The following is a 13,869-nucleotide window of genomic DNA, read 5'->3' on the forward strand; positions in this document are numbered from 1 at the left end:
AAAAAAAAGACAAGTTCTCTCTGTAGCTTTGAAGCCTGTCCTGGAACTTGCCAGGTTGGTCTCAAACTCAGAGATCTGCCTGCCTCTGCCTCCCAACTATTGGGATTAAAGGTGTGCGCTGCCACCACCACCCAGCTCAGTTAATTAGATTTTAAAGAAATGTTTACATTTACAGATTTTCAGGGTACTATTGTACTGTGCCATAGAAGACAGGAAAAGTTTTGAATAAACATGATTTAAATCTGAGATAAGAGTAGCTTGACTTGAGACATTGGTATGTATAAGGGAAGTTAAAGGAATTAAAACATAAAGCAGTCTTTCCCTTTTACGTCACTGTTACTGTGTATAAATCACTCAGGTGCCACCTGTGCAGCAGCCTTCAGAATTGGAGGAGGTGTTACCTGCTCTGAAATGCTTCCATTAGTGTATGTGCTGTTTTTTTTGGGAGGGGGTAGTGTAGATGCTGAGGGCCTCAGACATGCTAGGCAGGTGATCTGCTGCTAGAGCTATGTAACCCCAGCCCTCCAACGCCTTGATGTATGTGGGCCACAGTAGACCTTGACTAAGATCTAGGTTGTGTCGCTTAGACTTTAGCTGTAGCATACCAAGAAGAGTTCCTTACTGCAGAATAATGGCTTGTCTACGAAAGAGAGCCAAAGAATGATTTCTGGCACTGGCTGACTTCTCACCAAAAGCACTGTTGTTGTATCTGTAGCTTCAGTGAATGATGAGAGTTGGTGAGGGAGATTGTGAAGTTGATTGTACAGCTTATAAGGGATCAGGTTGGTGGAAGTGGGGTAAATATAAAGCAGGTGACAGTGCTTGCCACGCAATCCTTGAACCAGCAGAAGAACCGACTCCCAAGTTTTCCTCTGACCTCCACATGCCCAAGCATACACACACAAACTAGTATAATAAAGGCGCGCATGGCAGTTGGTTCTCTTTCCACCATGTGGGGTCCAGGGATTGAACATGGGTTGCCAGGTTTGGTAGCAAGTGCTTTTACCCACTGAGCCATCTCGTTGGTTTTCATCACATTTCCCCAGTTGGCAGCCCCTGATATACAGGGACAGTCTCTTACCACAGCAGGCAAAAAGCCTGTGACTGTTTTCAAACCATGTGTCCCTTAAACTGATTTAGAGCCTAATAAGGGCTCAATTATGTCAAATCAAGACATTGTTGACACCTAGCCGGCACTGCTACCTTCGTTGAACATGTCCTTCCTTTTCCCCACAGATATAACTGGTGCAGTGCAATCCAAGCGAAGAAAATCCAAGTAAGCAAGCTGGAAGATGACTTGATACTTGTAAATGTGTGTGAATTTTACAAAGAGCAATTTTCAGCTGTGACTTTTTAAATCTTTCTGTACAGTTAGTCATTTTAATAACTCGATCCTTTTCCTAGTCCCTGAAACCTGTCTCATAAAGTGTAACGGGGAGCAGCCCTTTTGGTGTTGCGAAATGAAGTTCAAGGCTTCTAAAATGTTGCCATGTATTGAAAGAAGCTAATGCCATTATAAATGTTATTAGTTTCACATTTCTTAAGCAGCCTAGAGTACAGGGTGAACATTTGTAGATCTTCTAATGATGTATTGTGCTGTGGAAGTACTGTGTGTGAATAGCAGTAGTGGGGCAAAAAGCAATCTTGTCATTTGGAAATGTTGTAAATAATTTTATTATATAGTGTTTTGGATGTATTTGTTGTAGAAATGGACCAGTGAATAAAGAGAATCTAAGGGTTTGTACAATGTGAAATATTGAACGTGTTAAATAAATGTCTTTGTCATAGAACTTAAAAGTATGTTATTGGAAAGGGTAAGCAAGCTTTTCTTTTTGGTCATAGATGAGTAGACACAGCCTTCTTTGTAACTCAGACACTTCCCACCTAAAATGCCTACCCAGCAAGATGAGGAAAATACACTTGCTCACCCAACTTATTTTTGGCTTTGAACAAACCAGAATTGTTTAGCAACATACTGGAGATCTCATATACGCGCGTGTGTGTGTGTGTGTGTGTGTGTGTGTGTGTGTGTGTGTGTGTGTGTGTGCATATATGTCTAATTTCATTGGTTTGCAAATTATCACCAAGTATGGTGGCACACACTTGTAATCATAATGCTTGGGAAGCAGAAACATAAGAATCTCAAGTTAGCTGGACGGTGGTGGCATATGCCTTTAATCCCAGAGGCAAGTGTATCTCTGTGAGTTTGAGACCAGCCTGATCTATAAAAATGAGTTTCAGGACAGCCTGGGCTGTTATATAGAGAAACCCTTCCTCAAAAAGCCAAAAAGAATCACGAGTTCAAGGTCATCTTCAGCTACATCAAGTTTGAGACCAGTTTGAGTTTTAGAGGCAAGAAGTTGTCAGCAGCATAGATGGCCACCTCGTGCCTGTACTGCTCCATTCAGGAGTGCCCAGACTGACCAGCAAGACTGTCTTAGTGTGATTCTGAAGTTAAGTAGGAGCTCCTTGTCCTTGCACTTGGGACTAAAAGAATGGCCCCGGGTCTGTCACATTTCCACTCTCGTTCCTGGATTTCAGATATCTTCATATGTATCTTCAGAGGGTCTTCTAAAAACAGTTTATGAGTCAGACCCTATATTGTCTCTTTCCAGAGAACTTATTTACCCTCTTCCTCTCTTGTATGACAAACCAGAGCCAAAGCCAGCCTAATAATAATACCCTCTGCCTTGACTATACTTGAGATTATAGTGTTTCTATAATATAGAGTTTTAGCTCAACTCAGGCAGAAAGCATAATGTGCTTTAAATAGATTTTTATTTGTTTATATTATTTTTTCTCCCATACAGGAATAGCATTACAATCTAACATTCAGAATCCTGTTACACACATACACAGGCATGCCACATGACCAGGTCGAGGTGGTTGTGTCCTTGAGTCTGTCGACACATCACAACATGGTCAGTCAAAGATTTTTCATTTCAGCCGGTCTCAACACAAAACACCCAACAGAGATGCATTCAACTTGTTGGTTCCTTTTGGAACTAGGTGGTAGGGTAGGAAGGTATTAGAGCAGGCTGTGGTTTGTCTGCATTCAGTCCCTCACACAAAGCTACATGGATCTTGAAAGCCACCCAGGAGCTCTGGTGGGGTCCTTGTTGCACCTAAGACATTATAGGTCACAGCAAGTTGATCAGAGGGTTCCAGGCTGGGGAGCAGGCATACTCCAAAACAGCACCAAACTGCACTCACACACACACAGTGCCCTGCTGGGGCTAGACTGGCAAAGGTTAGAAAGTGACACCAGCTCAAGAGAACCACTCAGACTTATTGGAGAAAGCTGGAAGTTGCCCTTTGATGTAATCGGGACTCACTCTAGAAACAGGTCCCTCTGACATCCTTAGTTTTGGCAAAGTGCTGGTAGTATTGACATTAATACAAACTGGTACAAATTTCTCTAGGGTCTCTGAAATCATCAGTCAAGACAGACTCTCTAACCTCCTCCTGTCTAGGGTTGCATAGGACTTTGTGAATTCTGGTTCCCTTGTGTATTCAAGTTCTGTGGTTTAAGAAAAAAAAAATCCTGAAGCATGCTCAAGGTGAAAGGCACATACACAGTCAATACAGTATGACAAGGTCTGATGCTTCAGGAGGCAGACGAGCAGGAGACTGAGTAGTGTTGGTTCTTAAGAAACCTATACACAAAATATTGCCACACAAATGCTACAGAATCTATAGGAAAATACAAAAGAAAAATAAGCCTTGCAACCAGTCAAATGAGAGATTGGAGGGTTCTAGAACTACAGGAGCGTCTAGAAATACAGGGCAAAGGCGAGGCCTTTTGAAAGTTGAGCCAAATGCCCTATCAAACTTCCCACAGCAGCAGGATCATGGGCACTTGCCCAGGACTGAGCCTAGGCCCCATCTGGCAGTGAGGAATAGACAAGAAGGGCTGGAGGGAGTCTCAGCTCTTGGAAGTGCTAACGATCCTAAGCTGGCTGGGAAGTGACCTTCTGATAGCAGGAAGAGTAAGTGTACTAGGTTGTAAAGGACTTGGGACAGGAACAAAGTTATCAACTACTAGGGCCCTAATAAGCTGCTGTGAGGTTTTGATCTGCGTATAGTTTGAGTTTGGCTTATCCTTGGGCTAGGAGACCCTAGCAGGGCTTCCTCCATCCCCATCCTGGGGACACCCTCCCCCATCCCCACAAGGAGCCTGGTGAGAAAGCATCAGAGAGGGCAGCTACTTTTACCCTCAGGAATGCAGTTTTCTCCAACCCCGGTTTGGGTCTGAGGCCCGGAAACCTGGAGCTGAAGCAAAAGGGAAGACCTGTGTTAATGTGTAACAGGAAATCTAAGTTTTGAGGAAGGAAGAGCACACACTTAAAAAAGACAGCTAGAAAGAATTGGAAACAACTTGGGGGCATCCCAAGAGGCTGTTGCTGGTGTCTAAGCCCCACCACAAGAAGGGAGAAGCTGGCTACCCCACCCCTGTGCTCTACCCAAGAATTCCTTAACTCCAGATAGTTAACTAGAAAGGGAAGAGAGACCACAGGGCACCCAGAAAGGAAGAGCCCTGAGGGAGAACATTAAGAAGCCTCTGTAAGAAAAATTTGGGAGCTGGAATAGTGAGGCTCCTGGCCTCCTACCCAGGAGTGTTTATTAGCCAGCCATATTGAGCAAAGTATGAAATATAAGGTCAGAGGCAAGATGAAGGCAGAGCTGTCAGTCTGGGGATGGCTTTACCCCAAAGTTACTGTCCTTCAGCATCATCCCTCTGCATTCTTGGGATATATACCCTTTTCCCTGCCTGGAAGCCCTCTGGCCTGTGTCTCTCCTAAGCCAATTCTAGCACCTTGGGCATATGAACAAAGATGGCCAGGATGTCGGGGGCCTTACCCAGCTTCTACTCCTGGGGTGGCATGTCAAGGTAAGGTGACAAGGTACAAGCCCTTCGAACTCCAGACTCACTGGGAGATGGGGAGGAAAGGGCTCCTGAAGGGGGACAGATTTCAGGATTATAGGAAAAGGAAATGGGGGCAGGCTCCAGGCTCACACCAGGGCTTAGCTCCTCTGACCAAGCACAATGCCTGCTCTCACAATGCCCTGCTCGCTAGCTACCTCTTCTCCTCCCAACTGTCCCTGTCGGCACCTCCCAAAAGGCTGCCTGTTTGCCTCCACTCCCTTCACCTTATCTAACTTACAACTCACTGTCCTCCACATACTTTAACTTTCCTGGCCTAAGCAGCTCCAAGGAGCTCAGCCCCCAGGGCGGGGGGGGGGGGGACACTAAAATCAAAACCCTGTGTCTGACACCTGCCTACAGGGTAAGAACAATGGCCCAGGCCTGGCAGGTTGTACCTGGTCAGGATTGGGAGGGAATTGGCAGGAAGGAAAAAGGGAACGGGAGGGGGAGCAATTCCTAAGGGAAAAGAGCAAGTCTTGGAAAGGAGGAGCTCAAAGTGGAGAGGTCACTGTGGGAGAGGCTCTTAGAAAGCGGGTGGGCTAGGAGGACAAAAGTGAGGGGGGAAGAGACAAGCACAGGGGTCTGAAAAGGAAGCATGGCAGAGTAGGAGTGGGTGTGTGACCGTGAAGAATCCTAAACAGATGGGGAGAGTGACCCGGGATGAAAGAGGCTAAAAGGTGAATTAGTTCAGAAACTGAGAATTCAGGGAGTAGAGAGGGCCATCATCCCACCTCAAACACTTAGGAAGGAGGGAGCTTCTGGTATCCAGATGGAGGCAGGCGGACCCTGGACACCCCTTGAGCAGCACACTGGCTGCTGCCGAAGAGGCAGATGGGACCGGGAGACTGCGCGGGATTCGAGGTGCAGCAGGGGCGCTCAGTAGTTGAACTGGCGCTGGCACGGCTGGTAAATGAAGCTGCCCTGGTGCTTGGGCCGGCGCGAGCGACTTTCCCGAGCGCGGTTCTGCCGCTGTAGCACTTTAGCATTCAAGGCGTGGCGCTCTGCCCGCTGCCGGGCCCTCTGCAGCCTCCGCACCTGGCCGGCCTTTTCCAGCAGCCCAGCTCGCCCCGGCATAGCAGCAGCTGCGTGGTGCAGGGCCCTGGGCTCCCGTCGGGCAGGCGCCAACTCTCTGCAGGGACAGAGTCCAAACGTTAGAGGGGGACAGTGGGCTGGTATCTCCCACCCTGTCTCTTCTGGGCAGAGTATATGATGCCCTAACTGAGGGTACCAACTCTTCCCTCAATCCCAGTTAGAGGTGTTTCTTAGCTAAACCGAACCCCTAATCAAAACAAGCCCCACTCAGCACTCTGGCCTAGCAGTTCAAGCTGGTCCCAATCCCCTGGAGCTAAGACTCTCCCAAGTCCCACCTTAGCCATAAGGCCACGCCTCTCAGTCTCAACATCCTTCAACCCACTCACCCATCGCTGAGGTCCTGATCAGGCAAGGCAGCATCAGGGTGAGGGGAAGGTGGCCCAGACTCCAGCACTATGGTGCTGCCAGTGACATAAACGGACATGCTGGGATGCTCAATGAGGAGGTCCTCCAGGGGGTTGCTCTGGAGGCGGGCAGGCCCAAGACCGGGCCCCTCTGCAGTAAAACAGGCGGGAGGGGTAACAAACCAGCTCTCATCCATCAAGGAGGGTGCGGGTGGAGGGCGGCCTGCAGGAGCAGGAGAGGCCCCAGGATTTGGGGGAGCTGTGTAGTTGTCTATAGGGTGTGAGGGGGGCATGCGGAGGAGAGGGAGCAGCGGGAGTGGGACACACACACACAGACCGGACACGGGATGGGGAGAGAAAGGGCATCGTTAGTCAGACCTGCAGCCCTGTCCACCGTGCCCAGAGAGCACCTGAGGGCCAGGGTTCATACCCTGCTGCCCTAGGGGTCCCAGGTGTAAGCCCCAGCAAAATCAGGAGACAGACAAGGCTTTCAGGAGAAGGGCCTGTGTTACTTCACCTCTATGCTCTCTACCTCAATTTCATGACCCGCTAAGCCTAAGGGGACTCCAATTTCCAAACAGCTCTTCCCCCTCCGTATTGCAAGGCCTCCTTTCCTTAGGGTGCCTTCATAGGCTCAGGAATCCGAGTTCTGGTCCCCTGAGTCAGGCCTCACCTTGCAGGTCAATGATGAGCCAGCCATCCACTTCATCCTCCTCTGAGACGAAGGCCCCGGGGCAGTTGGAGTCTTCAGGAGGCGAAGGAGTGCTGAAGAAAAGGCTGGTGAAGCGCTGGAGCATGGTCAGCGGGTAAAGCAACCTCAAGGGGGCGCCCTATGGCAGTGCAAAAACCTGGGAAGCATAGAAAGACGTCAGAACCACAGACTAAAGTCTACTCCCAGCACCCAGAGCAGTGATAATGGAGAAGCATTGGGCAGGCTCTGGTGTGTGCTTTTTTGCTCTCAGTAGACTTTCCAATGTGAATTTAGGAAACTGTTGTATCTTTGTTTTCTTGTTTGTCAAACAAGAGCAGTAGCCCCCTAATAAGAATTAAACACTATGTGTTTAGGACAGTACCTGAGGACACAGTAAGCATCCAATAAGCTAATAAACTTGCCATTACTACAGGTTGCTTTGGGAATATGGAAGAAGTGATATACATGACCAGGCTTTGCCAGGGATGGTCTCTAGAGGATGGAACAGCCAAGCTGGGCTTTGAAAAGTAAATAGGAAATTTCCATCGAGGGAAGAAACTGCCCTTACTGTCACCATCATAAAATTAACATTCATGCACCAGGTATTATACTAAGCCACTTCATCTGTTCTACCTTACGTAGTCCTCACAACAAAGCATAGAATCGGAGCAAGGTATGAAAGTACAAGCCGGTAACTTTGTACTTGGGAGACAGAGACAAAAGGATCAAAAAGTTCAAAGTCAGATGTGATGAGCCGCATCTGTCATCCTTGCAGGTGGAGGCAAGAGCATCAGAAGCTCAAGTTCTGCTTTGGCTAAATAGTGAGTTTAAGGCCAGTCTGAGCCACATGGGACCCTACCTAAAAAAAATAAAATAAACAGTCCTTGGCTATATGAGATCCTGTCAAAGGGAACAGAAAAGGAAAGAGAAAAATAAAACAAAGCCCAGAGAGGTAAGGTAAGTCCAAAGTCTCACAGCTAGTAAAAAGACACAGGTAGTATTTGAATCCAGACAGCTGGTGGCATCCATAATCACTATAGTCCACTTCCGTCTTTTCTGTATGTCTGTCCAGACATTTTTTTATTTTTTTTAATTAATTAATTTTTTTTTTTTTTTTTTTTTTTTTTTTTTTTTTTTTTTTTTTTTTTTGCTTTTTCGAGACAGGGTTTCTCTGTGGTTTTGGAGCCTGTCCTGGAACTAGCTCTTGTAGACCAGGCTGGTCTCGAACTCACAGAGATCCACCCGCCTCTGTCTCCCAAGTGCTGGGATTACAGGCGTGTGCCACCATCGCCCGGCTGTCCAGACATTTTTAACTTGATAACTATGACTGTGTCTAGGTGTATTTTTCTAGGAAAAAAAATCTCAGATTTCAGCAAGATTTCCTAAGCAGCAATCTTGGCCCCAGGGACCAAGAAGTTATAGGACCCTGTGTGGTTTGAAAAGAAACTGCACAATTCTTGCAACAATCTCACCATGGGACTAGGCAACCCTCAAAAGGGTATTCCAGATGAGGTGTAAGAGCCTATGCCTACAGACCCTCCCCTACTCTAACCCCCTTTCCCCACACTCTTGTCCAAGAACAGCATCTCTGGCCAAGACAGAGAATATTGGGTAGGCGGGCCCTAGTAAGACATGTCGATGGTAGATGATGGGAAAAGGAAGTAGTTAGATCCAAGGAGCCCGGAAGGATAAACACAAGGGCTGGACCAAGACCCAAGCCTTCAGACAGCTCTTCCCTGGATCGAGACAAGGAAGTCCCCTGTTCTAGAAATGGAGATCTCAAAGTGATAACCTTAATCTATCCAAAAAGCTGCAGCTTAGTGGTGGTGAGGCAGTGCAAAGTATATGTAATCAGAAAAGCCTCAAGAGGTAATACCCAAGAACACAAGGGTGCACAAGAGGCAGGGAGATGAAACAAGTGCCTTGCTCCAGCCGTCATCCTCCTGTCTGTCCACAGAAAGATGTGGAGACCCTGGCCTCGAGCTTCAGCATGCATGTCTCAGGGTTCCCACTGTATCTGGCCCTGCACTGAGCCTCGACTGTTGACATGTTGAGTGAAGTAAGAGAGGCTGAGCAGAGCAGCTCGCTGGTGGAGATCATATAGGATTCAGTGACAGCCAGGAGAAATGGCAGCAACCAGCCCACCCCTGACTGCCCATCCCTCTCCCCCTCGATCACTAGGAGAGCCTCCTGGGTTTTCTTAGCCTGCTGGCTTCCTGGTTCTCAGATTCCTGGCTCTGCTCCAGTTAGAACCTTCCCTCAATGCTACAGCAGCTGTGCCCAGAATAGCACTTGAGCCCTAAGTCACCCCTAGCCCAGGCCATTCTTGAACAAACCCCAGCCTGGGAAGAGGCTCCAGATCCAGCCTCCACAGCTACTCACTTGGAAAGTAAGACACATTCTCTCTGCTCCTCTGGAAGCAGACTGGGGAGCTGGCAGAAGCTCTACAGTCACCGCACTAGGGAAGGTCTGGGTCCTCCCAGCTGACAGCTTGGGATCTGACAAGGTGATGAGAGGCCAATAGAGGGAACTCCCAAGTCCTTCTCAACAACATCTGCCCCGGAGACAGCTGGAGGCAGGCAACTAGTGACTCACCTTTCTGTGGTCAAAACAGCTGGGAGACAGCAATTTATTGGGCTCTACAGCAATTTATTGGGTTCTAAGTCGAGAGAAGGCAGAGAAGGTCAGGGCCTTGAAAGGGACCCAGTCTTTAGAGACCTCCTGGGAAAATGTCCGGAATAGAGAAGACAAACACCCTATCAAATCGGGGTGGTTCTGAGCCCAAAATAGGGTAGATATATAGTTTGTTATTTGAACTGGGCTTGTCCTATGCATTTGCCCACAGCCAAGGAACCTGTCACTCATTGAGTGTGACTCTAATTGGCTGAGATCTCCAGTAAGCTATGTCTCTCTGGCTATCAGTTTCTCCTTCCATGAAGTGGGCTTTAAGACCCTCACTATTTGCAGGCTGAAAATGACATCAACTAAAGCTCTGCACACATGTCAGGGATTAGAAGGATGTTATTATGTTGGGGGGCGGAGCCTGAAGACAGAGGGCATCCACTGCCATCTGGTGCTGTCTCAGAGACCTGGAGTCTGAAGCTTCCTTCACCCACCTACCACACTCTCAACTTAGATCGAGCTGTGCCTTCCGACCCTTCGTCAGGTCGCAAGGAAAAAGCAGGTGAGAGGCAGGACCCCAGTCCCTAGATTAGCCCGGGAAACCGCCGAGTCCCTTCTGGTGTCGCTAGTCTTTCAACGTCTCTCAACCCTCGGCCGGGCTCGACACAGCGCCCACCGGGTCACCAGAGGACAAGCACCCAAGCAAGCCTGGAAGGCGGGGCTGGCCTTGGTGACGTCTCAATGTCATATGCAAATAAGAGACGTCACGGCCCACCGGCTTGGGGCAACCAATAGGGAGCCGAGAACGCAGCTCCCGCGGCCGCCGGCGAGGACAGACAAAGAACCGGAGAGGGGGGCGCAGGGCGTGTCCTGGGGTGCAAGGAGCCCCCAGCCCCGCGGTCGGGACTCACCTGGGGCGGCTCCGGCAACCGGTGCGCTGAGGTAGTTGTGCGGCCGGGCGTCCCCGGGGCGCCGGTGCTCACAGCCGGGACCGCATACCCGGGACTGGCCGGGAGACGGCAGGGCTCTCAGTCGGACGCCTGGAGCTGCTGCGGCCGCTGCGCCGGGGCTCGCGACACGAATCCGAACGCTCCAACAGCTGATTGTGACGTCACAAAGGGGCCCGCCCGCTCGCGTCAGCGGCCGTGGAGCGGCGGCCAATCGCAGGCGTCGAATGTTCTTTCCCCGCCCCTCCGCGGTTCGCCAGCGGGTGGCTGAAGCCCGGGATCTGCGCCCTGAACCTCGGGCTGAGTGGAGGTGACGACCCGAATTCCCTGCCCCCAGTCACCCACAAACCTCGCACTGAAGACGACCCCCCCCCATTCTTCCACAAAGATTCGATCTCGCCGCTCTTTCTGCACATAGCCTTGCTCTTTCCCTTGCCCCAGTGCTCCGCACATCCGTTCGCCTGCCTGTACCTGGGGGTACAGGAGGACCCCCACCCCCACTACGCTCCGTCTGTAAGTCCCTTTTACCCCGCTCCTTGTCCTTTACTGCTGTTCCCCACTCTGCCCTTGCCTGCTCTCCCTCTTCTGTTTCATGTCATCCCTACACGTTTTCTATTTTCCCCATCTCTTTTTTTTTTTTTCCCTCGCTGGGCTAAAGCGGACCTTTCCCCTTCCGCAGTTACAAAGGAGCACCTGCGCGTGTCGGGGAGCTGGTGGGGCTGACGGGAAATTTGGCCAGAGGAGGCCTTGGAAAGAAATTGCTCTAAGCTGAATAAACATTGACCTGAAGACAGCTCAGCCCCAGACCGTTTACTTAAACACACCTTATTTCGTCCACGTTGCTACCGGAACAGGACAGAGCAGTGACAGGACAGTGATTGTTGGTCCTGGTTTACATATGGAAACACAGAATACAGGCTCGTGCAGGTAATTCCAGCACTTGGTAGGTCCAGGAGTTGAAAGACAGGAGACTCGGGGAGAGGAAATGGGGCGAGAAGGGGGCACCTACTATTGCTTCTGCCAAATCGCCAGCTGACATTGAACACTTACCATATGCCAAGCATTATGCTGTTTTTAATCTTCAAAATAACCCCCAAAGTTAGGCAGTATCCTCCTTTTACAGTTAAAGAAACAGACCAGGAGAATCTAACTAACTTCCCAGGGTAGTTCGGCTGTACTCAGTGGCAGAGTCAGGTGCTGAACCCACAGGGTCACTCTACCTGCACCAGAGGATCTGAACTCCTGGATCCTAAAGTCTCCCTAGAGAGATACGGCTTCCAGTCCTGTGTCTTACTGTGAGATTCCAAAAAAGTCTTTCACCACTCTGGACCTTAGTCTATCAATCCTGCTGACACACACACACACACACATATATATATTCAAACTTAGCGCTAAGAGAGACTTTTTCAGGCTCTTTATCTCCAAGATTCTGCCAAATGTTCCAGGCCCCAGCTTGTGCAGTGGCCTCTGAGATATTTAGAGAGAAACTTTAATCTCCCGTCCTGGGGATTTCCAGGCTAGAGCATCTGAATCTCTAAGCAGAACAGATCTGGCTTGGAGAGCTGCCCATTTGACCAGCAGGAGCTGGTTCAGAGCTCCATGCTCTGGTGATTTCAAGAACCCTGGCCCAGCCTGGCCAGGAAGCCCTAAGAGAAGACTGAGCTCTGCCAGGCAGAGGGCAGAGCCAGAAAATGATACCCAGAGGCTTGGGGGGAGGAGGTGGTTGGCACTGTGTTCCTTACACTAGGGTTTCCAATGTACCCTCATTTGTGCAAACCTGAACCTCTGCCTAGCATAGCCACTTCCCACTAATCCCATACCCTCTGTTGATGACCTTGCTGACAAACTAATCCCTAACATGTCCTTCCTGCCACCCCACTTGTTTGCTCTAGAACCTTCTATTCTATTCTCACAGAGTCCCACAGTCCCAACAACATTCGTTGTTCTTCACAACCCAGGCCAGGTTCTCTCCAAGCACCCTCTTCCTTCCTTGTTCTCAGTGCACCATGTGCTGGTAAAACTCCTCTGTCACCTCCATGATTGTGTTGGAGTGCCTTCCTCTTCCTGAGTTGCCTTCTCCGTGCCTTTCTAACCTTCTTTCCTGTCTTCAAAATTCTTCTGCTCTTTCTCAGAGGAAGCCACTCTTGCCCTACTCACGTGCCAGCGACTGCTTTGATGGACAGTCTTTGATGGACAGTCTCATCTGTTTGTTCAATAGATGGTAAGTGGCTGAGTGTGTAGCTTGTACCTGTAGTTCTGCCTGCTGAGTGCCTAGGAACAACCTGGATAAAACTGTGAGTCAGTGTGTACAAATGGGCTCCCTGCCCTCGCTCTGTGTGTGTGTGTGTCTCAGTTTTTTGAGATGGTCTTACCATGTAACTCTGGCTGGCCTGGAACTCACTATATAGATCAGTCTGGCTTGGCCACACATATCCTCCTGCCTCTGCCTCTCAAGTATTGGAATTAAAGGCATGTGTCACTATACTCTGAGAGAGACCCAATTAAAAATGAAAACATCAGGCTAGTCGGGCTGCAGAGATGGTTGAGAACACCTGCTGTTCTTCCAGAGGTCCTGAGTTCAATTCCCAACACCCACATGGTTGCTCACAGCCACCTATAATGGGACCCAGTGTTATCTTCTGGTGTGCAGGCACTGTACAAATTAAATAGTCTTGTTTTATCTTGCTGGAGATATGGATCAGCAGTTAAGCACACTGGATGGTCTTCTGGGGACCCAGGCTTGACTACCAGAATCCACACAGCACCTCACAACCATCTTAACTCCAGTTCCAGGGAATCTGATGACCTTTCTGCCCTCTGTGGGCAGCAGGCATGCATGTGGTACACAGCAGTGCATGTGAGCAAAACATCCATCCATGCACATAAAATGAAGATAACTAAAAAAAAAAAAGGCTGGCTGGTGTGCACCTTTAATCCCAGCACGTGGGAGGCAGAGGCAGGTGGGTCTCTATGAGTCCAAGGCCAGCCTGGTCTACAGAGTGAGTTCCAGGGCAGCCAGAGCTACACAGAAAAACCCTGTCTCAAAAAACAAAACAAACTCAGGAGGCAGAGGCAGGTGGATCTCTGTGAGTTCGAGACCAGCCTGGTCTACAGAGCTAGTGCCAGGACAGGCTCCAAAGCCACAGAAAAACCCTGTCTCAAAAAACAAAACAAACGAAACAAAAAAAAAAACATACACTTCATTTAAAGTATTTTTAAAAGATCTTCAAGCCATCTTCACCACTG

The 13,869-nt window shown here is 49.3% G+C and overlaps 3 protein-coding genes across 8 annotated transcripts in view; 2 read left to right on the forward strand and 1 right to left on the reverse strand.

The window, feature by feature from the left end:
* The window catches only part of Ncoa6 (nuclear receptor coactivator 6), a 67,701-nt gene extending 65,911 nt beyond the window's left edge, over positions 1 to 1,790 (forward strand). For all 5 annotated transcript variants that reach the window (XM_026787093.1, XM_005363080.3, XM_013352185.2 and 2 more), the window contains exon 15: positions 1,237 to 1,790. In XM_026787093.1, coding sequence (XP_026642894.1) covers positions 1,237 to 1,280 — 44 coding nt within the window. In that variant the 3' untranslated portion in view covers positions 1,281 to 1,790. The remainder of the gene's footprint in view (positions 1 to 1,236) is intronic.
* Positions 1,791 to 2,765: 975 nt separating this feature from the next.
* Positions 2,766 to 10,758, reverse strand: Tp53inp2 (tumor protein p53 inducible nuclear protein 2). Of its 2 annotated transcripts, none has more exons than XM_005363084.3 (4): positions 10,588 to 10,758; positions 7,037 to 7,211; positions 6,346 to 6,514; positions 2,766 to 6,056 (listed from the first exon to the last, which is right to left on the reverse strand). In XM_005363084.3, the coding sequence occupies exons 2-4, from the start codon at positions 7,158 to 7,160 to the stop codon at positions 5,804 to 5,806; spliced, it is 546 nt and encodes a 181-aa protein (XP_005363141.1). In that variant the 5' UTR covers positions 7,161 to 7,211; positions 10,588 to 10,758; the 3' UTR covers positions 2,766 to 5,803. The 2 variants fall into 2 exon arrangements, with proteins under 2 accessions (XP_005363141.1, XP_005363139.1); XM_005363082.2 differs by having other exon boundaries at positions 6,346 to 6,634; positions 10,588 to 10,756.
* On the forward strand, positions 10,073 to 11,404 carry LOC113457843. The gene is made up of 4 exons (XM_026787285.1): positions 10,073 to 10,238; positions 10,472 to 10,608; positions 10,662 to 10,933; positions 11,303 to 11,404. Exons 1-4 carry the CDS (start codon positions 10,073 to 10,075, stop codon positions 11,388 to 11,390), a joined length of 663 nt encoding a protein of 220 aa, XP_026643086.1. The 3' UTR covers positions 11,391 to 11,404.
* Positions 11,405 to 13,869: the final 2,465 nt, after the last annotated feature.

The sequence above is a fragment of the Microtus ochrogaster genome, linkage group LG8 (assembly GCF_000317375.1).
Source record: "Microtus ochrogaster isolate Prairie Vole_2 linkage group LG8, MicOch1.0, whole genome shotgun sequence".
NCBI classification, from domain to species: domain Eukaryota; kingdom Metazoa; phylum Chordata; class Mammalia; order Rodentia; family Cricetidae; genus Microtus; species Microtus ochrogaster.